Source organism: Platalea leucorodia (assembly GCF_965183815.1).
Source record: "Platalea leucorodia genome assembly, chromosome: 14".
NCBI lineage: Eukaryota > Metazoa > Chordata > Aves > Pelecaniformes > Threskiornithidae > Platalea > Platalea leucorodia.
Window position 1 is genome coordinate 979,408 of NC_138836.1, and position 23,807 is coordinate 1,003,214.

Here is a 23,807-nt window from a genome sequence, read left to right on the forward strand (position 1 = left end):
CCACTGACTGGAAAAGGGGAAACATAACCCCCATTTTTAAAAAGGGAAAAAAGGAAGACCCAGGGAAGTACAGGCCAGTCAGCCTCACCTCTGTGCCCAGCAAGATCATGAAGCAGATCCTCCTGGAAACTACGCTAAGGCACATGGAAAATAAGGAGGTGACTGGTGACAGCCAACATGGCTTCACTAAGGGCAAATTGTGCCGGACAAATTTGGTGGCCCTCTATGACAGGGTTACAGCATTGGTGGATGAGGGAAGAGCAACCCACATCATCTACCTGGACCTGTGCAAAGCATTTGACACTGTCCCGCATAACATCCTTGTCTCTAAATTGGAGAAACATGGATTCAATGGACGGACCGCTCTGTGGATAAGGAATTGGCTGGATGGTTGCACTCAAAGAGTTGCGGTCAACAGCTCGATGTCCAAGTGGAGATCAGTGACAAGGGGTGTTCCTCAGGGGTCGGTATTGGGACCGGCGCTGTTTAACATCTTTGTCGCTGACGTGGACAGTGGGATTGAGCGCACCCTCAGCAAGTTTGCCGATGACACCAAGCTGTGTGGTGCGATCGACACGCTGGAGGAAAGGGATGCCATCCAGAGGGACCTTGACAGGCTGGAGAGGTGGGCCTGTGAGAACCTCATGAAGTTCAACAAGGCCAAGTCCAAGGTCCTGCACATGGGTCAGGGCAATCCCAAGCACAAATACAGGCTGGGAGGAGAATGGATTGAGAGCAGCCCTGAGGAGAAGGACTTAGGAGGTGTCAGTTGATGAGAAGCTCAACATGACCCAGCAATGTGTGCTTGCAGCCCAGAAAGCCAACCATATCCTGGGCCGCATCAAAAGAAGTGTGGCCAGCAGGTCAAGGGAGGGGATTCTCCCCCTCTACTCCGCTCTCGTGAGACCCCACCTGGCGCACTGCGTCCAGCTCTGGGGCCCCCAACGTGAGAAGGACATGGACCTGTTGGAGCGAGTCCAGAGGAGGGCCACAAAGATGATCAGAGGGCTGGAGCACCTCTCCTCGGCAGACAGGCTGGGAGAGTTGGGGTTGTTCAGCCTGGAGAAGAGAAGGCTCTGGGAAGACCTTATTGCAGCCTTCCAGTACATGAAGGGGGCCCACAAGAAAGCTGAAGAGGGACTTTTTACAAGGGCCCACAGTGATAGGACAAGGGGTAATGGCTTTAAACTGAAAGAGCATAGATTTAGATTAGATACAAGGAAGAAATTCTTCACTATGAGGGTGCTGAGGCACTGGAACAGGTTGTCCAGAGAAGTTGTGGATGGCCCATGCCTGGAAGTGTTCACGGCCAGGTTGGATGGGGCTTTGAGCAACCTGGTCTAGTGGAAGGTGTCCCTGCCCATGGCAGGGGGGGTGGAAATAGATGATCTTTAAGGTCCCTTGCAACCCAAACCATTCTATGATTCTATGATACAAGGCTGGTAAACCTGCGGCATGTCTCCTTCCATTTTCAGTTACCTCTGTGAACTGAAGAAACCCTCTCTCCAAAGCTGTTCCACTCAGTGTACCACTGATGTCAGCCTGACAGCCCATCTGCTCGTCTGGACCATGTTTCCTCCTTCTTCTCAGAAAAAAAACTGTGACATCTTCCAGCTTCAGCAGGTTTCTCAAAAATCCTTGTTACATGTACTTGTGATTTCTGAGTGCCAGTTTGCTCAGAAATACAAATGATCCACCCCTCAGTTTCAATGTTCTTGTATTTTTTTTTGTCCTCCCAAAGACAATAACTCCTCATCCTCACCCCCATAACCCCACTCACACCCAAAGAGCAACAGCAACATCCTCAAGGAAAACCAAAATGTTGAGCAGATTTGGTCCACTCGGGCTCTGCCCCACTCCCACCACGCAGTCACCCTGTTTTGTTCTCAGTCCTTCTAACAGGGCTGAGGAATTTATGTTTTATTTTGCAAGTCTGAGCTCAGACAGTGTGAAATCTCACCCTGAGCTCCTGCCTGCCAAAATGTCTGTCTTTGTTTTCTTCTGGGCTCTTCACTTACTCCTAGCACCTATTTGGAGATGGGAATTTATCCCAGCCATCCCTATAAGTATTTTCCCTTTTCTTAGGAATAAAAAGTCCAGCCAGGTTTTCAATTCCCAGGCTTTGAAGCCTTCGCTCTGTGACCTCTCTTACTGGTTCTCTTAATTTCTCTGCATTTGCCCTTCTGAACCCGAGAATCCTCTTTCCAGCCTCTTTCTCTGTCACTCAGCTGAAGCTCGAACGGACCCGCAGTCCAAAGGTCGATCCTCTGGGGAGCACTTCCATAAGGTCCTCATCCCTTGCCCACACCTACAACTACACACAGCATTTCGTCTATTGATCCCATGGCTGTTTGTGGAGGAAACTGGTGGCTCTCCCACCCAGGAAACAGCCAAGTTATACAGTTATCACAAGCATCTGCTCTCCAATCTCTCACTAGTCTTCACCAACATCATCAGCAGGGTCGTATGTAGCCAGTGAAACTGGCTGGCCATTATAGCTACCATAAAGGTCTCTTGGGTCTCCTCCTGGCCATATCTCGCTCTTCTTCTGATATGGCTTGAAGCCCTTGAGCGTTGGGCACCAAGATCCCTCTTCCAGTCCCATCCCGACCCGAGACTGGTGAAGGGTCATCCCAAACTCCTGACTATGACCGTGACTCCAGAGAGCAAGTAAACGTGGAACCACATCACTCACCAAAGCCAGGGAAAACACAGAATTTCAATTTAAGGCAAGGAGCTGCATTTGCAGCTGCTTCATTGCTCTTGTCACAAGGAATACAAGCGTCAGCTCAGGGCAGCCCGCCCGGGTCAGCCGCAGGGGAAACAGGCGGCCGTTTTACCACTTTTATGCACAATTTTACACGACATGGTTGATCGGGAAGATGGCAGGAATAGAAAGGCTCTCACCTCCAACAGCCACCGCAGTACGATAAATAGGGCAACAAGGAGACCCACCCCTCCCAGGGAGGCTGAACCAGAAGGGGAAGTAAAAAACCCCAGGATTTTATAGAGGTGCAGTGCTAAACATCACATTTGCTAGCACATGTACTGCTTTTTCCTCAGTCATCAGGAACGTGTATTCAACAGCTACGATCACTTTGCTGCTGGAGGATGAGCACACTGCTGCTGACCCCCCAAGCCGGGCAGCACCTCGCGCTCTGCTCCTCAAACCACCCCTGAATTTTGACTAAAGCTGATCCATAAACCTTGTATTTAACTAAAAATCCCGAAATCGTAATGCTTCTCTTCCAGCATACCCCATCCTCTTGCTGGTAGGCATCACACAAGCCGCTGTGTTACAAAATCATCCATAATTTTAAAAAGCCCTAACCAAGCTTGACAAGGGGCGGCGGAAGATGGCAATTAGTGTATCTATCTCATCCTGAAGCCTCCAAAAAACTTCCCACTGGTTCGGCACAGCAGGTCTGGCTGCCCCGTCCCCCCTCGTCACCGCGACCTGCCACACGTCCCCTCTCCGGGTGTTTGGGACTTGCCACGTCCATTTATGTTCCAGCACCAAGGCTGTGAGGTAGGAATAGCTCTAAAGGCAGGACGGGTGGCTTTGAAGCAGAGCATCTCTCTCATTTACCCCCCTTATCCTTCCTAAACACTTGATAAACACTGATTTTAATATTCCAATCATGCAAATCCAGGCTGCACCTCCGAGGTGGGGGGGATTTTTTTCATTCCTCCTTATTTAAACATTCTTTATTCAAGCTTTCATCATCTGCCAGTTAAGTCAACTAATTTTCTACTAAACCCAATTTCACTCATGGTTGGAGCGAAATTTCCTGATTTTTCCTCATGCCATGTACTATTAATGGCGCTCGAAATTACGCAAATAAAATTGATGAGCGCAAATGCCTTCTTCTCAGCCAGCGCAGCCAAGAGATTTGTTTTTGAAAACCACTCGATCCCAGCTCCTGGAGAAGCCTCCCCTCCCAGGCCAGCCACGGACGGCCGCCAGCTCGTGCCCGGGCTCAGCAGCTCCGGAGCCCCCGCAGGTGACCCGGTGGCTTGTCCCACCCCAACATCCAGGATTAGCGCGTTGGCTCAGCCCTCGCTCCCCTTCGGGAGAGAGCAGCCGAAGCGGCTTCAATCCAAGCGGATGCAAGCGCCTAGCTCGCCTCTCCGCCAGCTGCCTCCACCAGCTGTGCCTACTCCAGAATAAATCTACAGCAGCTTCTTGTCCTCCTATTTTCTCCTTATAGGTACTTTAATCAACCAAGGGATGCATTCCCTTCCTGAGCGCGGTGCAGGCTCTCTGAAATCAGATGACTGCGGGGTTATCTTTACATCCCATTGACCTACTTTCAAATTAACCCAACGTTTCCTTCCACGTTATCACTCCTGGGGCTGAAAAGTCCAGCACTAAATGGATCTCGTGGGCATCTACCGGCAGGCTGGGCCAATATCTTATCTTATATTTAATTGCATCTTCTCTGCCTGCATCTGCTATCATCAGCAAGGCAGACTGCAGCAGGGATATGGAGAAAGGCTTCTGTCCTTTCTGCTCCCTTGGCTTCTCCCTGTCTACAAGAGCCCAGCAAGCACAGGGCCGTTATCCGGGGGATGAAAGGTGCCGGAGCTGAGCCTGGGCAGCTCCCAAGGGTCTGCAATGACCCTGTCATGAGCAAATTAAAGTGCAAATCGGAGCCCAGGAGATGAACACCCCACTGCCTGGCCTCCGCTCCCAGCTCTCCCTCCTGCTAGAAGGGACACGATGACCTCAAAAGCAAGGTTTTTCAAGCAATTACAGCATGCTTTTTAAGCCACCTGCAATGATTTTACTTTTGCAACGTGCATCTGGACCGTTTCTCTGGCCCATCATCGATCCCATGTGATGCAGCCCTGCCCATCTGGGGGGTGAGGTTCAGCAATCAATTTATTTATTTCCGAGGTTCAACAAAACCCCATTTTCCCGTCATGGCAGGACGCAGCACTTGCTGGAAACCTTTGCAGCACGTCCCCAGAAGACAGCTAATGCTGAGGTTTTGCTGTTTGTCTGAGCAGCAGCAGCACCAGCGGGTCGGGGCAGGGAGGTCCCCAGGACAGCATTTTTTCTGGGCTGCAAAGGTAAGCCATGAGGAGTAAAGACTGCTGGATGCTTTGCATCTTATAAGGGTATTGAAAGCCTCCAGAAATGGGAAGCCAACAGTCCTGCGGGGCCGGAGGGTTTGATCCAGGGGCTCCCAGCTGGACCAGCTCTGGGTATGCTGAAGCCTCCGTCCCCAGCCTCGCCAGCCGAGAGGGGCTCTGCCCCTGCAGGGAGGATCAACCCTCCCCACGCGCCAGGCGTACCCTCCTCTGACCCATATAAATCTCCCAGCAATTAATAAGGTTATGACAACCTTTATTTGACAAAGCAGAGGTTTCTGCAATGGCAAAGAAGCCAGCGAGCGAGTCGTCATTTGGCTACAAAATAAACATATTTCACGACGGAGCGCAATTTAACAGCTCGGTAATTCCTGCTAATTTATGCACCTTCCTCTCCTACAAAATGAAGCCCTCAAAGGTGGAAGAAATCCCTCCCCGCCACTCCTCACCACAGCTCAGCCCAGCTCCTCACGTGGCTGCCGCCAGCAAAGCTCCGAGCCGCCTCCTCGGAGGCACCGGGAAGCTGCTGCAATCAAAGGGCGCAGCTCTGGCAGTCTCATTTCGATGTACCCGGCTTTTAATTGCGGAGCTACACGGCTGTCCCCGGCTGGAGAGGGGAGGAGGAGCCGGGGAGGCGATGGGATCCACCGCCCTCCCGGCCAGGCAGAGTCAGACCCTGGGGAAGCACAGGAGGGTGCCAGAGCAAGCAGCTCTTTCCACTCAGCAATTCAGCAAATCATGAAGAAACTTCCCAGGAAAGGGAAATAAATACTTGGGCTCCCCCGGGAAGCAGCAGAAGCTGAGCACTTGTGTGCTCGCAGTGCCTGGGCAGACCCTCAGACAGACCCTCGGACAGACGGGCTGTCCCCTGCTGTCCCAACTGCTCCAGCAGCTCAAAATGAAGGCACATTTTTAGCCAAATCTTCACAGACACCACTAGAGCAAAGCCGATTTGTACCCACCGACACCCCAGACCCCTGCCTACCCCACCACCTAAGGTACGTCTGCTGGAAACACGTCCTGATTAAACGACGGACTGGAGAATCCAGCAAAGCTCGAACACACAGCAGTGCGTGTTAGCCCTTCGTTAAGTCTTCGCCTCTGTCTTTGCAAGGGTTTGCAGCAGTCGAGTACCCACAATCAGGGGCATCATCTTCAGCTCCCACCGAGACCGGTAACCAAACATCCAGCCTTTCCAAAGCCTGCAGCATCCGTACGCAACTGTGTCCCAGCAGGAACATCAAAGCCTGGCCAGAAAAAGAACAACCCGGTAAACCTAACAGCTTACAGAAACACTCATCCTCAAGTAACGGGAACATCTGATGCTGCAGTAAAGGCTGAGGTTTCCTCCCCACACTGTGGAGCTGATAAATCCCACGGCCACACCACACAGCTCCATCAGGACCGCGGGCGACCGGTCACTCTGGCTATTCCCACGAGAAATTCCTGGCTCGCCTGCACAATGTCGGGACTGTATGTGCCAACTGGTGAGGGAAGGTGAAGGCTGGAGCCTGGGCATCGCACGAGTTTTTACGTGAACAGATGCAAGACAGAAAGATAGCTTTTATCTGCCAGAAAATAACTGGAAATGCCTTCGTGCGGACATCGTGTTTCCATTTGAACAGCCTTTTTTGCAGCCCGAGTACACCTCGGTGACTGCGGAAAGCACAGGAAAACAGCAGCTATAATTAAGTACGTGCCCGGCAATGAGAAGAGAGCGGCGGCAGCGGGAGCTGAGCCTCGTCCCGCTGCGGTGCCGGCCCCGCCGTGGTGCCAGCCCCGCCGCAGCCCGTCCACGCCGCCCCGGCACACGGAGAGCGGCTTGCTGCCCAAAGCACACGCTGGTCACAGCTGCCGCTCAGCAGGGAAGAGGGCTGCCAGCACGGGGTACGAGCACGTGCTGAACGTGAAGTGCCTTGCCAGGGCCGGCATTAGGAGTCACGAACTTGACACTGGAGCAATTAAGCTCTGAGAACACTTTGTAAAGCCCTGACCCCACGAGGCATCAAATCCTGTTTTCTTCGACTTTCTGTCCTGCCTTATGAGCACTTAATCTCAAGGGGGGCACTGCAAAAAGCACCTTTCGGCGTTGCTGAGATCGGTAGTCCCTGCCACTCCAGCAGCTCACAGCACCGCACCCCTGTCTCCCAGAGCCTCTCCCTTAGCCCCGCAAAAGCAGCTGGAGATGCCGATGTGACCACTTCCATGGCTGAAGGGCAGGGGTAGGAGCTGGAGGTCCCCGCAGCGCCCGTTGTGCCCCTTCTCCTGGGGGAAAGGCCGAGCGCACCCCTCGCCGCCTGCGGCTGGGGAGGAAGGAGGCTCGGCTTATGGCGGCTTCTGCACCAGCGCAGCCAATGCTCCGAAGGAGCCGCTTGTAATTTTCCAACGTCTGCTCCTAAGCTGCCTCATTAACAACCCAGCTCAGGTCTTCCAGGCACTTCCCACTCCTCCCCTACCAAGCCACACACACACATGCACGCACCCCGGCCTGGATTCCCACTTCCCTGAAAGCACATTTTGGCTACCAAAGCAGCATAAGGAGCCTGTGGTAAGAATAAAGTGTTTGCATTCAGATTTGGGATCTTTCCTCCCTCCCTGCTTCAAGGCAGTGCTCAAAATGCCGCCGGCTCCCTCCGCCGCCCCTGCCCACCCAGCACAACCCTCCGATGGGAAACAGTTCCCGACTCCCTGCTCCAGCTCGGCGCCCCGCTGTCCTCCCGGGGAGCTGCACACGCCCAGCGACACTTCACACCAGCTCCCAGATAATCCCGTGTTTCACCCCTTGCCTGTCAAGACAGATCACAAGCAGCTCACAAATTCACCGGGAAATGCAAAAGAGGACGAACACCTGCACTTAGTTCAACTACAGGAGAAAAACTAGCCTCTGGTAGGACACAGCGGCGGAATTCACAGCTCTTTAATGTCTACAGTGGGCAAAAGATAAGCTAGATAAGCTAGCCCTGGAAAACCAGGGCTGAGCTCGGCAGCACCGGTCTCAGACCTCACAGGGGCATTTGGACAGCGCCTAGCCGAGTCGGGGAGCAAGCCTGCAGATCCCCAGAGCTCCCTGGCTTCACTCCAGACTAGCACCGGTCCCCCAGACCGAAGGAAGAACCATTTAACACCCCTGCTATTCACCGCTTGGCATCTGCTGCTCTCCCCATTGGAGCCCCCCGGCACGGAGCGGTGCCCAGCACAACACGGTCACGCTCCCGACCTGTGTTCACACCCAGCCCTCCATCACCAGCTTTTTGGAGCAGGGACTTACTTTTCCTCCTCGATTGCCTGATCCCCAGCATTTCAGACCCAATCCTGACCACTGCCTCCGGGCACTGCTGCATTGCAATCAATACAGATGCTAATAATGAACAGCTCTTAGATAACTACCGGCTGAAGCATATGCACACAGACCTTCCAGTGATCCCTTGCCAATGATCAATACATGTAGAAAAATCAGCTCAGAAATTTGAAGAGACAAAAAACAAACCAGGAGAGAGGTTATTGCATGCTGAATAACTGATGGGCACCAGCCTTTGCTCCATGAAGGCCGTGCTGGGTGGGAGCAGCTACAGCTCTGAGCCGTGAAAGGAGAGGGGATGCCAAAGAAAAATAAACAAGAAGCGGACTCAACATTTCACATTGCTGGAGCAAAATATCCCCAAACCCACACCGATGCCCATGCCTGCCCTGCTGCAAGCTCAGCAGGAGATACCTGGGATGGGAGAGGACAAATTGAGCCCCAGTCTACAGCGGAGCACAGCTTTGCTGCTTCAGGAGGTTACATGGGGCAGGAGAGATGAGAAACCACTCAGGCTGACCCTTCCACGGCGACAGAGCTTTAGCTCTGCTTCAGCCCCACGCCCCAGCTCCAGCCCCTCGCGCATCCCCTGCCTCTCTGCGTACCAACCCCCGCGCAAAGCTGCCGCTACAGGTAAAGCCCCCTCCAGGCTTTAACGAAGTACCCAAGATTAACTATTAGCACAACTCAGGATTAATTACACATGTTCTGCTAAGCCTCCCGCTCCCTCGTGGTCGGGCGAAGGCTTCTCTCAGCACTCCTCAGAGCCACCGCTAATGCCGTACCAGCCCGACAGCAGGGACGTCGCTGTGAGGTCTGCAAGCACGGAGCAGGATTGCTGGCACTGCTCGGTCCTCCCCTCGAGGCGGACCTCCGCTCGCCCCAGCCCCATCAACATGCAGGTAGACCCACACCGTGGGTGTCCAGCATTTAAAATGGCATCAAAGCCAGGCACAGGACAGGCGCTGAGGGATGTGGGGACAGTTTCTGTAGCCGGGACAGAGAGAAGTGCAAGATGTGCAGCCCCAGCCTGGCTCGCTGCTACGAAGGGGAAGAGACAGAGCTGCCGTTCCCAGGCATCCCAGGGGATACATCCAAATCCACGTCAGAAGAGGAGGTCTCATCGCTGCCAACTGATGTCAAAGCTCCTGCGCTTCTGAGAAAGGCGAAACACTGCAGGCAGCAACGCAGCTCTCTCCAGAGTCACTCGCAGAGGGAAACGGATGCCGCAAACCCCCCCGTAACTCAGCCAGCTCCTTCCCCTCATTAAACGACCACCGTGAGGCTCTTCATTAAAAAACACAAACAAGAACCACACAACAACAACAACACAACCCTCCCAGCCATTAACTTCTTTCATCCTTGAGTACACGGATATTATTTAGCAAGTCAATTTAGCTCAGCACGCCACGTGGAGATCACCGTGATGCATGCCCGCCTCTTTGAGAAGCTGCTGCCTTTTGCGTTAGGACCAGGAGGGGTTTTTTGAGTTAATTGGTCAGGAGCTAATTCCATGCATTAATTCTGAATGCCACAGGGGCTGGGTTGGGTTTTTTTGTTGTGTTTTTTCCAGGATTGTTGTTTATTTTCACTCCCTTTTCATCATGGCTCATTATGTGGCCAATGCTGGCTTAGCAGCGCCCAAAACCTACCCAGTCCCCAAGGCAGCTTCAGGCTTTCCTTGATTTATAACCCATCCTAATTTGCGTTTTCCCTGGCACTTGCCCTCCACTCGAGATGTCTCACGGGAGGCAAGGAAGCCTTGCAAGGTTACAGGAGGCAGCAGCATCAGCCCAGTAATAACAAAACTGCATCAGCAGAGAGGAACGTGGCATGTGGTTATCTTCTCCCTCTTACTTGTTCCATCTAATATTGGTCCCTCTTGGAGACAGGGTGCTGTCTAGAGACACTTGTAGGGTGGCCCGGTGCTGCTGTTTGCACGCTCTCACCCTGCATCGCCCGATATCCCATGGTGGAAAAAGCCCGTCCCTCTGTGGGAAGCGCCCCAGCAGCGGCAAATTCCCCCACAGGTCTGGAAGCCACCACCGGCACCCCCTGGAAAGGGACTCCGTGGCGGCTGCCACCCCCCTGCAAGGGACGCAGGGTATTTTTGGCAGCCGCCCCAGCTGCCTGCCTCGCGGCGGAGCAGGAAGGCAGGGAGGGAAGGAAGGAAGGAAGAGAGCACAGTCACTGCTCAAACAACGCCGGCGAAGCCACGGGGGCTGAGCACAGCCGTGCATGGTGGGAAGAGCCAGCGACCTGCAGGACACCTGCATCCTGCAGCCATACGGCCACCAGCCCCACAGAGAGCATCCCTGGGGAACGGCGGGGTAAAAGAGAGACTTTCCCATGCCCAGCCCCAGGCAGGCATCAGGGGACACGTGCGATGCTGACAGCAAGGGATTAACGTTGCTCAGAGCCAGCGCCGGCACCACAGGGCAGAGCCCTGCCCCAGACATCTCCACATCAGCCCCATGCAAAGCCCTGCTGCAAAGCCTTAGTTTGCACCAGTCCTCCTCACTTTCCTGGGATGCAGAAGGGATGGGATCCATCCCAGCTGTGACGCTGGTGGTTTGCACTTGCCCAACACCTGCACCAGCACAGCACCAGCACTGACCAAGGTGCAGGTGGGGAAAAGCCACCCTCGAGCCTTTGCAGACCTCGTGCTTTCACACAAAACCTCGATGCAACCCACACATGGGGGGGGCAGACCCTCTCGGGGGGGACCACGCACCCGCAGCACCCACCTCTGCAGCTCCTTCAGGGAGACCGTGACCCTCAGGCTGTGTCCCAGGAGGAAGAGGGCAGCCAGGATGTCAGCCCACTGCACCATCTCGCCCAGCGGGCCCCCCTTCAGCACCCGCGGGCTGAAAACATCCCCCGACTCCTCCGTCAGGAAGCCGATATGGATCAAGATCTGGAGAGACAAGGAGAGGGGTCAGTGCCGGAAAGGGCAGTGCTGGGGGAAAGGGACAAGTTGGGTTCTCCAGCCCAGAATGACTTATGGTCCCTGATTCCCTCCAGCTCCTTTTGCAGGCTGTAATTACTCAGGGAAATCATTCGGGTGTAAAGACAAGTGATCTATGTCCAGTTAGCAAAGACCCAATAGTCAGAGGCTACCAGCTCCCATCGACTGATGCTCCCTATCTTGGGACCAGGCCCATGTTCCCAGTGTACATCATGGTCCGTCCCATGGACCGGAGCCGGATCTCCGGGGACACAGGGACCAAAGGGCAGGGCACCGCAAAAACAGGAATGGGAGGGCCAGCAAGCTCGGCACCTCCACAGAGGAGACGTGCCAGCCTCCCTGCCTGCTGCCGACAGCAGTCTGCCGGCTGGACATTGTCTCCCACCCACCAGGACCTGTCTCCAAAATTCACCCCATCGTTCAGCAATGCCAGTCCTGCAATGTCCTGAATGCACGCAGAGTCGCGCCCACGGACCACAGACCCAACCCTGCAGACCCACGTGCTTCCGTAAATGAATTTTCCTCCCAGCCTGCTCACATCCCAGCTGTCTCCGCTCCCCGTGTCCCCAAGGGCTCAGCTTTTCCATCCCCCCACCACAACCCCCTCTTCAATTTGCTCGTACGTGTTTCTGGTCCCTTTGCCGGCCCTTCAGCTTCTGCTTGAGGCGCCGAGCCGCCCGCAGCCACTGCTGGGCCAAGTGCCGGATCCTCTTCTTCATGAAGCTGAGGGACTCCTTGCCCGTGCCGATCAGCTCCAGGAGGCGAGCCAGGTCGCTCCGGAAAGCTGCCTAGGAAAGAAGCATGCTCTGCGTTTTGAGTGTAGGGAAAGCAGCCACGAGAGGAGCCCCTGTGCTGGCACGGGGCTGGCGGAGGTTTGCCCATCACGGCTGAGGTGCTGTGGGTTCTTCTGGGATGGTCACCTTCCCCCGGTGCCACCAGACCTGACACCAGAGCTCCTCCTCTTAACGCACCAAATCCCAGGGGCCCTGTTGCACCCAGAGCATCTCATGACATCCTGGATTCCTCAGCACAGGACAGACATGGACCTGTGGAGCGGGGCCAGAGGAGGCCACAGAAATGGTCAGAGGGCTGAAGCACCTCTGCTATGGAGAAAGGCTGAGAGAGCTGGGGTTGCTCAGCCTGGAGAAGAGAAGGCTCTGGGGAGACCTTATTGCAGCCTTCAGTACTTAAAGGGGGCTGGTAAGAAAGATGGGGACAGACTTTTTAGCAGGGCCTCTAGCGACAGGACAAGGGGTGATGGTTTTATACTAAAAGAGGGGAGATTCAGACCAGATAGAAGGAAGAAATTGGTTGTGATGAGGGTGGTGAGGCACTGGCACAGGTCGCCCAGCGAGGTGGGAGATGCCCCATCCCTGGAAACATTCAGGGTCAGGTTGGACGGGGCTCTGAGCGACCTGACCTGGTTGGAGATGTCCCTGCCCGTGGCAGGGGGCTGGACTGGGCGGCCTTTGGAGGTCCCTCCCAACCCAAACTGTTCTGTGATTCTGTGGAAACCTATGTGTGGCATCGTGGCCCTTCTGACACCGCTGGCTCTGGGAATATTTATTTCCATCATCTCCCCCCAAGCCCCAGGACCAGCAGGACACAGGCTGCCCCCACCTTACCTGCACCCGCGGCAGCGGCGGGGGGGAAGGCAAAGCCGCCGTCCGGTTTCGCCACGGCAGGGGAGGGCAGAACCACTCGACTTCACTGAGGTAGATGAGGAATGAGCACTCGGTGCCGTCCACGCCAAAAAACGCATAGCAGGGGTCGGAGGTCCACCTGGCTCTCATCCACTGCGAGGGGGCAAAGAAACTCGTGGGGCTCGTCGTCTGGACGGGAGGGGACGCGGCAGCCCTGCGAGCTGCCCCTGCTATGGGCAACCTCTATTCTCCATCACCTTTCTCTAGCTGGGAGCTAGAACTGAAGGGCAGAGGGTGGATAAAGGGCTGCAAACCAGCAGGCACCCAGCGCTGGTGCTGATGTTTGCCCACCCGGTGCCTCCGGGGCACACGGGGCAGAGGAAGAGCCAGGAGGGTTTGCTGGGGGCTCCCTGGGTTTCCAGCACTGGTTCCAGCACCAACATGTGCCTTCCCGGGGGGCACAGCCATTAATCCCTAGGAAACGATACACCACAGGGTATCTTCTCATTAGCTTTGCTGGGGAGCCAGCCGAGCTGCTGATCTCATCATCCCGGGCGCAGCAGCGCGAGGAGACAGATCCACCGGCAGCCCCAAGGATGATTTCACATGAAGGAGAATAACCAGCGACCGGAGCAGCGATTTATCATCCCCCACAATGGCTCTCGCCAGCCTCTTCCTAATTCACCTACAAAAACAAATCTACTCCGGAGACAGGTCACTGCGCCCAATATGTAAAACGCAGCAATCACCCGGACAGGAGATTGAATTACAGCCTTCCACAATTAAATTACATTCCGAATTTACTCAAATCGTGGAAGGAAAGGATGCCTAGCACCAGGGGAAGAGGAAAATCCAGCCCCCCGGTATCATTTCAATATACCCTTCAACATCTTTTCAGGAAGACTCGGCCCTGCAGAAGCCTGAGCTTGAAGCAGGAGGCTGGGAAGGGGAGGAAAGAGATGCTTTTAATTAGTTCATGTAAATATGCTCTCTGACAGAGCAATCATGCTGCAGGCCAAACGCCAGGCTGCGTGCAGGTGTAAAGCGCAGGCTGGGTCAGGCGGGACATCCGATTCGAGGCGGAGGTCGGGGCCACCTTAACGAGACGCTCTTCTGTGCAATGCTGGGAGTATTCCCCAGACACGAGCTAACGCTCCAGATATTTAAAGACGATGTGACAGTGCTTTCTCCTCACCGCGCTTCTGTCATTAAACACAAACTACAGGCAGGGAGGCTGCAGGCAGAGGTGGTCTCACGGTGCTGATTCTGCTGCTGCCTGCACACCCCTGGGTACTGTGGCTTCAGTGCTTCGTATGACTAAAACCGAAGGTATATGCCTTATTATTGGGGGAAAACAGTCACATTGGTACAGCAAAGGCTCCCAGAGGAGGTCGGACACCTCCCTCGTGTTTTCTCCTTGCAGCACAGCCGTGCTTTGCTTTCCACATCTTTGGCTCTGCTCCTCCTTCTGCAACCAGCCACACCTTTCCCGTTTTAAAGCAAACAGGTTTATTCTGGAAAGCGTCCCCCTCCCCACTGCTCCTCCCAGTTTAAACCCCAGAGCCATTGCTTTGTGCCCTCCCCAGCAGCTTCCACCCCAGGGTCGAAACCCTCGCCCAGACAGGGAATCCTGACTCACCTCCACTTTCCCAGCGCAGTCAGGGTACTTGGGGTCCCTGGGCACCTCGCACTGGTCCCTCCTGCCTTCCACCGCTGCAGAAAGACAATTTGGGCATGAGGAGAGCCTGGGATGTGCTGGCAGAGCAGACAGAAATGCTGGGATGGGATGGGATGGGATGGGATGGGATGGGGCTGCCAGCCCCCAAGCACGTTCTTCGGCACCGCAGCTGGGCTGGCAGGCAGCCCCCTCCCGCTTGACAGAGCAGGACACCAAGATGTGATGCATCTTCCCCAAGGTCAGGGAGCAAACAGAGGAAACCCAGGAAACCCCCCAGCTCTGCTTCAGCGCCGAGAGCACATTGCCCTCTCCTAAATCTCAGCAGGCCTCTTTATAGCACCTCCCTGCTGCTCTCAGCCTGGTCCAGAGCCCGGGTCCCACCTATCCCTGCTCCTGTTAATCATCCCTAGGCAGGCTGCAGTATCTAAGGAAGCACCTGACAGCCTTCACACCGTAAACTTGCAATAGAAATTGTCCTGCTGAGCTGCTGAGAGAAGACTCAGCCCCCAGGGCCAGCCCCAGAATAAAGCACAGAAGTGGCTAAAAATGGTAATAGGATCTTTTCTTCCTCTGTGGTTGGACTAATAAAAGACAACACCCCTCCTACATACCCTCCTTTGCCTACAACTGAAAAAGCATGAGCTGGAAGAGGCAATGGAAGCATCTTCTACCTGATGATGCCAGCCCAAACCTCGGGAAACACACAACTGTGTGGAGAAACATCTGGAGAGCCAGCTGCCCTCACAGCACTGCCGGGCTGGGATGGCAACGTCTCTTCTGGCGCTGGATCCCAGCCCCTGGGCTTTGGATCCAAATCACCACATTTTTCTATCCAGGTGTTTGTGCTGGCACTGCTCCTCGTCTTTAATTCTGCATTTAATTCTGTGGCATTTATTTCTGACAGCAATTCAGATTTGTCACCATTCCTCCCCCTTGCAGGCATGAGCTTCCCAGGTCTTGCTCCTCTGCAGATTGATCTCCCCCGCTCTCGAGTCCTCCTGGGCCAAGCGAGGCAATGCTTTTAGAAGATTACTGCTGTCAGAGGCCACGGAGGGGGGTTCCCTATGCAGCCTCCTCTTCCTGGCTGTCATAGCAAGGTGAGAGCCCTGGAAACCTCCGAGAAGGCTCAAACCACACTCAGGACCTCCTTTCCCTCACAGAAATGGTCTGACCACGTGCCGCATCCGCACAGAGTTGGATGCAAGCAGCCCTAGGTCTGCTGAAGAGCTTCAGGTGCCCTGCTTAGCCCTGCAGACAGGAGCGAGCTGGGCAACCTCAGCTCAGCATCCATTCCCCTGCATTTTTACCAACCCTTTCATGCTAGGCTTGGCTGGACCTCCCTCCTGCAACTGCCCAACAGGCAGGAGGTTTGGAGCATGGGGACCGCTGGGGACACTGACCTTTCCCGTTCAGGAGGCTGTTCCGGAGAATCTGATCGACTTTTATTGCAATATCCGAGACGTTTTGAGCTATAGCTTGGATCCTCTCCATCAACCCGGCTGCTGGCTGGAACCTGGGGAAAAAAAACCAAATAGACCCTGAAAACTGGGTGTCTCCCAGTGGTGGCACCCCGGGGTGCCTACAGCAAACTTGCCGTCCTTGGAAGCTGCCAGCAGGTTAAACTTAGCTCCAGGATGCAATATGGCAATGCCTGGTCCAGCGTGTACGGGGCAAAGAGCTCATTGCCTTCCAAGAGGTTTGATTAAAAACCTGTGTAAATCGGCATTCTGCCATTTTTCGCACTGTGCTGATAAACATGGATACATCTGTGCATTTTAGGTGGGGGAATATTAAATAGGCTGGAAAAAATTGCTTTTCTTATTTCAGATGTGCTATGTTTGAAAATCCTCTGCTGTGATTATTGGCCTTGCAATGCATGTAGGAAGCTGTGCTGGGAAAAAAAAGGGAGAAAAAAACCCAATAATACAGAGAAAGGAAGGCAAAACTGGAGGGAAGCTGAGGAAGCTTGTGGGCCTGGAGCAGACTGCAGACAGATGCAAAACACGCGGGGCACACGGATGGCCCGAGCCAGCCTGCCCACCACAGGCTTAGCGAGCGGCTTTCCAGGTTCCCCAGCGAGGAGCAGCGGGGAGGGCTGTGCAGGGCCGGGGGGCCGGGGTGAGCGTGGGCAGCACAGCGGGAGCCAGGGTCGAGCTGGGTGTCGCAGCCCCCGCAAAGCCCGCAGGCACCTTCCCACCGAGGCTCGAGATCAGATTCCACCGGTTTGAATAGCCGCATATGCCGTCTAGCGAATTAAACCTCGCAATCAATACCGTCCTGGGTAAACAGCACCATTAAACTCATCTACATAACACATTGTGCAGACGGAGTGACAGAGCACTGTAAAGAGGCCGGGTGTCAATTAAAACCTGGTGTAATATATAAAAGGGCAAGAGAACTCAATCCATCAGCGGCGGTGCCCCGCCAGGCTTGACGAGGAGCAAGCTCTCCACCTCCAGCGCCTTGCCTGCCACTTCCACCACGAACAACCACCACGTCTCGGTAAGCGCGGCTATCGCAGTAAATAACTTCCCGTTCTGCAGCATCTGGGTCATAAGTTTTTCCTCCTGCTGCCGCCAAGATCATTATAATACAAGGAAATGTCATAAGCAGTGAGCAAAACCAAAAGGGCTACCTTGAATACTCTTGGCACAGAAAATATGTGCTGATGTCAGGTCCTTCTCAGTGAAGTTTTATGTTTGTTCTCCAGCAGATCAGTGAACCCGAAGGCTGGGATTTAAAGTACCTCTATCCTCAAGGCTAAAAAAATCCTGTTTTTATGAACCGATACTGCTTCGGTTGTTGATTTAAAGTCCATTCGCTAGCAGTGAGCAGCCCACATTTTTCCTTCTGGCATGGTTTATGACCATCAATACTCAACCTGCATGCCTCCACAGGGAGCCACATATCTTAAGCTTTTAAGAAATAATAATTAAATGCAGAGGACACCATTGCCCCCAAGTAACTTTCAACCTTTTGCAAAAAATAAACCCCAGGTCTCCTGCCAGCTGCAACAGGGAGGTTGCTCATGAGGGTCTGATAAAATACAGGCAGAAAAATGACCTGCGATGAGCTCTGCTTACAAGCACGGCTCCGAGGAGATAACACGCTCCTGGTCTGAGGGCTGCACAGCTCAGCCAGCCCTGAAAGTCCTCAGCCCCCCTGTTTCTGCAACCCTTTTTCCACCGGCAAGCAGCCCTCGGGCCGCTCAGGTGATGCACGTGCACTCAGTAAACAGGGAGAAGCTGGGAGGGGCAGTTTAGGAGCAAACATCCCAAGGATGCAGTGCATTTAGAGCCAGCGAGCCCAACCCCCTGCTCCAGCAATAGGAGAGGGACGTCAGCTCGGTGGAGATGCTCCTCAGGTTTCTCCACTGCTCACGGAAAGGAGAGAGGATGAGTACAGCCATGGCAGCCCTGCTCCCGTGCTTCAGAGCACCAAATCAGCCCACGATCCAACTTCTACCTTCTCCCAGAAGCTATCCCAGTTCTCACTTGGGTCCGAACCGGCTCCCAAACACCCAAGTCACTAGGTGAAACCCAAAAGTCAACAGCAACCTCAGTACCCATCTCCTCTCTGATGACTTCCAGACCTCAGCTCAGCCAGGGCTGAGCACTGGGCACCCACAAACATGTTCAAACAAAAATCAGGATCGTTATCCTAAATAAACGGCTTTCTTCCAGGCCCAGCCTCACAGCCAGCCTACGTCCCGCCGGAGCTCCAGCCACAGCAGTGGTTTCTACCAGGTGATGGATCTGGCCCAGCATCTATGCCAGCCTGCCCAGCTCCTGTAAGCTACAGCTGCTCCCCAAACACAAAGATTTCAACTCGGAGCCCTTTGATGTAAAACGTACGTTTGATCATCACACCCGGACAGCGCTTCCAGGTCGCGCAAACAAGACAGTTGTGTTGCATGGGCTCTGTGAGGCTTTCCCCAAAACGCAGAGGGTTACTGAAAAGTGACGCATGGTTCAGTGTCCACCGTGGCTCTTGGCATGTGTTAAGACAACGGAAAAACTGCAGAAAACCTCCGTCCAAAACAAGCAACCAGGCTCCAATCTCCCTCCGCCTGCACGCTCATCACCCTTATTTGTCAAACCAGTTTTTGCCAGATCCCCAAAGCTTTGCGTCAGGGATTTCATGCTTGGGGTAAAGAGCCGTGCTGCCACGTCGGGAGCACTGATGGGCCTCGCTGTTAGCGCTGGCACGGGCAGCACTGAGTCAGCCGCCTCGGTGTTTTTATCTGCTGGGCAGCAAGGCTATCACTTGAGCAGCAAATTTCATTTAACGTATTAAAGAGATGACAAGAAGGTTAAGCGTAAGCTGCATCACCTATCATTACACTGATTTGTCACCTGGGCAGAGGACAAGAAAATAAGACATTGAAAGCAAAACCTTAAATGCAAAAAGGTTTTCTGTAGCTCGTCGGAATTTGATGCCTTATTCTTAGTAACTGGAGACACTGGGAAGGACAAGGTGAGCGGCTTATTCTGCTCAGTGACGCTAAGCAGAAGGGGGCCATCCCGCCGCGTGTCTCCGGCCCAGCCGGGGTGCCAGCACGGCTCTGCCAGCCCAGCAGAAAGAACAACTCGCTTCCAGCACTACCACTGCACTGGGAGCAGCGATGGGCTTTTTTTTTTTTCCTTGTTGCTTTTTAAATTTTTCTATAGCAACAATATAAATGCCACCAAAATGCGCTGGGGCTGTGCCAGCTATTGAAACTATAGTAAATTACTATGGGTTTTCTCGAACAAATTTTTCCCTGGGACCTTAAAACCGTTTACTACAGCAAATACAGTACTTTTACTTCTAACTATCAATATTGATTTCATCTTTATTATTTTCAGATTTATATTTCCCCATGTTGATTAAGATTCAGATCACACTATGCCTTATAATGCACTGTATACAGTATTCATCTCGTTTCAAGAACTGCTATTAAGATGTATCTTTCCCCACTGGCAGATCATTTGCCATATAATATAGCTGGAGGTTGAGTTTTCCTTTACTTTTTCATGCATTAATTTGGTTCCCTTCACTTTGTCTCTTGTCCCCAACCCTGCAGCAGCAGCTCAGATTCAGCCTCTTTATCCCTTTACAAGCCACTGTATTTTTATTGCCTTTTATAAAAGTGGCATTATGAAAAGATGAATCTCTTTCTATTTGTGTGTTGTCTTCATAATACAAGCCCTAAACATATTTGCTTGCTCATCCGATATTTCTTGCTATTAACTGGTGAGAGCAGTGACTTTGGGAAGACCAATACAGATGGAGAAAAGCAGATGTTTTGAAAATAATACATCAACAAGCGCAGCATTCGCACAGAGCAGTTTACCAAAGGATTTCAGCTTGCTCATTACAATGTCGGCACTGCCATTTGCCTCTTTAAAGGTTTGGGGTTTTTTTGTGCCCAAAGACCCAAAGCAGAGCAGAAAGCAGCTGGGACGGGTGCCTGGGGCCGGGCTCTCGCTGCTTCCCCGCTCCGGGGACACAAATCACCCCCTGACATCCAGCCCCAGGACAGCCTCGCTCTCCAGGACAGGGAACCAAAATCCCGGGAGGGGCACTGATGGATAACCCTTCCCAGCAAGGGGAACAGGGCCTTCCCGTCCTCCTGGCTGCAGCATTCAAGGTGGTGCCTGTTAAAATAGCCGGGGTATCTCCTGGAGAGACGAACCCCTACGGCATCTCCGGCAGGGCACCCCGCAGGCTCAGGCTCCTCTCCCCACCCACCCCGGTGGGATGAGCTCGGAGTCGCCCAACAGCCGGTGGGGACAAACCAAGGAAAGCTGAGGGGTCCCCAGGGACGTGGGGAAAAGCCCTCATCGAAGCACTGGATAACTGAAAAAAGGTGATTTAAATCTCCAAGAAGATGGAGCAATTACAAGCTTCGCTCCTCTGGCATAAGAGGATCCAAGTAAACCTCATCCATGCTGGAGGCAAAACTTTTTTCGGGGATCCACGCCCTTCTGCGCATCTCTGCATCCTCTCCGAGGTGGCCTGCACCCGAAAGTCCGGGAGCCAGGGCTGCCCACGGGGGAGAGAGCAAGGACAGGAACACAGACACCGGGCGGCTGATGGTCTCCCCAAAACCTGGGTCACGGGCCCCTGACACCGGTGCTCCCAAGGCGGGGTGTAGCAGGAGAGGCAGCGGTGGCCGGGCAGGCGCCCCGCTCATCAGGCTCAGCTCCACGCTTTGTGTTTGGCTTGTAATCTTGGTTTTCATCCTCGTAACTCCGCTGTTGGAGCTATCACCCTGAGCCTGGATAAACAGCCTTGGCTTGGTTTGAGCTCGCGGTCCGTGCAGCGGTGGGCAGGCAGGAGAGCAGCCGAGCCCCCCGGGAGTGCGGGGAGCGTCCCGTGCCCTGCTCCGCTTGGGAAGGGCTCAGACCCCAGCAAGCAGAGCAAAAGCCCAAAGCCCTGGTTGCTACCAGCTTGGCAGAAATTTATAGCAACATTAGGGGGAAAAAAAAAGTGCTGGAGCCGAGGCATGGGCCCTGCTGCTTTGCTACCCCCAGCGCGGGCCCTGCCAGGTCGTTCAGCTCCTCGCAGCCTTTCCTGACATCGAACGAGGACGGGGTGCTGCACCCGCCTCGGCAACCTCCCCGAGGGCCGCGTATGAGAAGGCCCACGCCACTGATAAGTGGGTTTATGCTTCACAGGCAGCTCCAGCCAGTCAACTGGATAAAAATTTAAAAATAAAGAAAGATATTTTAAAAATCCCACAACAGTGTATGCTTCCAATACAATTTCTGGCATCTCTGTATACCGCAATCTTTTCCATTACATCTCAGGGCTCAGACAAACAGCCCGGTCTCCCCTCCACAAACGCCTGAATAAAGACCTGAGCTCACTCTGGCCGTGTTTGCGCCCGTTGGGAATTCATCCCGGGCAAATATTCCAGAGAACGCGCTTCGGGACGGGAGCACTCCCTGGAAACTCATCCGAAGCAAACATCAGGTGACGGAGGGGCAGAGCCCTGCCCAAACCCCTCCAACTCCAAGTTACGAAATAAATCGTGTAATAAACGCCCGAGCATTTTCCTCACTAAAGTACTTCCATTTATTTTAATGTCAGTTTACTGTGCGTGACGTTTCTCAGGCAAATGCATTTAGAGGAGCAGACCCCGAGCTAGCCCAAACCCCGCAGCTGCACACCCCAGGGGAGGATGCTCCCATTTTAGCGAGCTGGCAATGAATTTCATGAAAAGAATGATGAAAAACAACTTTCCAATCAAAGTCAACATCTCACCAACATAGGGACAACTTGCCAGCCAGGTATAACCAAGATCATTAAGATATTTTATGAGTGCTACAAAGTGCTCTGAGATCCTTCCCAAGCAGAACACGAAGCCGAAGCTACAAGCCCAAACCTTTGCTTTCCTCCTGACTCCCAGAGCAGCACCGAGCCAAGCCAAATGCCCGGGCAGCAGCGGGTTTTATTTACATGAACACAAAGGGCCACGGACAGAAGGGTTACGGGATCGTCACTTTGATGTATGTTAATCTTCACTTGATTGGGCCATAAATCAGACATATTTGCCTATGTGCTTGAGTAGCCTGATGCAGGCTGCGAGAAACTCCCTTCGGGGAGCTGTGAAGACATTGCCAGCCTCGGCAGCCTCAACTAAGAGGGGCGTGCCAAAAAATGAGACCAAAAATACCCGGTTTTGACCACGAGGCAGGGGATCCCCTGGACAAGATGCTCTCCTGAGCCCGTGCTTTTCTACAGCCCTCAGCCTCGCATTTTCTTTGCCAGCTGGGTGTTTCATGGGCACACTCCATTTTGGAAGGGTTATTCTGGCAGCCTGCGTGTCCACCATCGGCACGACAGCCTCCGCAGACACCCCCTCCGTCGCACCCATGCCCCTCAGCGGGGAAGCCCCCAAGCCCGTCCCTCCGGAGGGGGCCGCTTGCTCCCGGCGGCTCCCAAATCAGGGACATCTGATGGAGGGTTAACGGGATCTGATTTTCCTTCTAGGGTAAATTAGACACAGAGCCTGGGCAAAGGCACCCTGGTGCCATGCTCCTGCCCCCCCCAGCACCATCAGCAGCCCCCCGAAGCCCTGGGCTCTGCCTGCCCCCGGGCACCGGGTACCGAGGGCTTTTGCTCCGCAAACTGCCCGAGACAACACAACCAACCCGGCACAAAAACGCCAGCAACAGCACTTTGCCTCCGCATGTTAATGCATCAAGAAGCCTCATTTGCAAAGCCTTGTGACAAAGCAGCCCCTGGCATATCAATGTTTTGGGCTGGAAAGGCACAAAATAAACAGAAAGCAAAGTCTATTGCAGAATTAGGTTCAGCAAATTGAGCTGGAGGTGCTGGGGGAGGCACAAGCCTGGGAGCAGGAGGGGAGGCTGCGAGTGACCTGCGCACACACGGGCGCCTATACGCCCACTGCGCTGGCGATGCCCATCGCCCTCCGGCTGCGGGTCCCTCCCAACGTGCCCAGAGCCCCTCGGGCAAGGTGGGGGCACGTGGATGGATCCTGCTCCCCCGGCCGCCCTGCTAGTGGTCCACAGCCACCTCCCCGCTTGGCCTTAGAGAGAAAAGCAATTTAGCTCAGCTGCCAGGCATGAATGTCCCTGTGCATCTCCTCCCCTGACCCTGATGGGGACCCCAGAAGTGAGGGGTCCTCACGACCCCCTGCGCTGTGCCTATCCCCTCCAAGCTAACACCAAAAGCATCCAGGACCGGGCTGCAGCCGTCCTCAGGAGTGGCAAGAAACAACTCGCTGCCTCTGCCAGGATGAAAGAGGTTGCAGGACCCGTGAGGAAGGAGAGCACTGGGGAGGAAGGCTCCCGCGGCGCTGGCTGCCAGGGTCCCCTGCCAGCCGTACCCCTCCCAGTCCCCCCTCCCCGGTAGCATCAAAGAGAAGATGCTGCTCCCGCGGCCGAGCTCTGCTCGGCAAAACTACAATCCAGCAGAGCCGGGCTGGATCGCAGGACAGGTCTTACCTTCCCCGCAGGCTGCTTCGGGGCTCTGCCCGCTCTGGACAGCTTTCACTCCACACAGCACCAGCCTCACCTTGCAGGCGCCCTCGCTGAGCCCCACAGCGCGCCGAGGAGGCGATGCACGGAGGGGTCAAAGACCGCTCCGGGCTCACCTGGATAGCAGGGG

At 54.3% G+C, this 23,807-nt stretch overlaps 1 protein-coding gene across 2 annotated transcripts in view; it reads right to left on the reverse strand.

The window, feature by feature from the left end:
- MGAT5B (alpha-1,6-mannosylglycoprotein 6-beta-N-acetylglucosaminyltransferase B) overlaps positions 1-23,807 on the reverse strand; it is a gene marked incomplete at its 5' end in the record, with an annotated part of 70,485 nt that overhangs the window by 17,757 nt on the left and 28,921 nt on the right. For both annotated transcript variants that reach the window (XM_082326651.1, XM_082326650.1), the window contains 5 exons: positions 11,143-11,312; positions 11,987-12,151; positions 12,989-13,159; positions 14,646-14,719; positions 16,085-16,197. In XM_082326651.1, the coding sequence (XP_082182777.1) occupies positions 11,143-11,312; positions 11,987-12,151; positions 12,989-13,159; positions 14,646-14,719; positions 16,085-16,197 (693 nt within the window). The remainder of the gene's footprint in view (positions 1-11,142; positions 11,313-11,986; positions 12,152-12,988; positions 13,160-14,645; positions 14,720-16,084; positions 16,198-23,807) is intronic.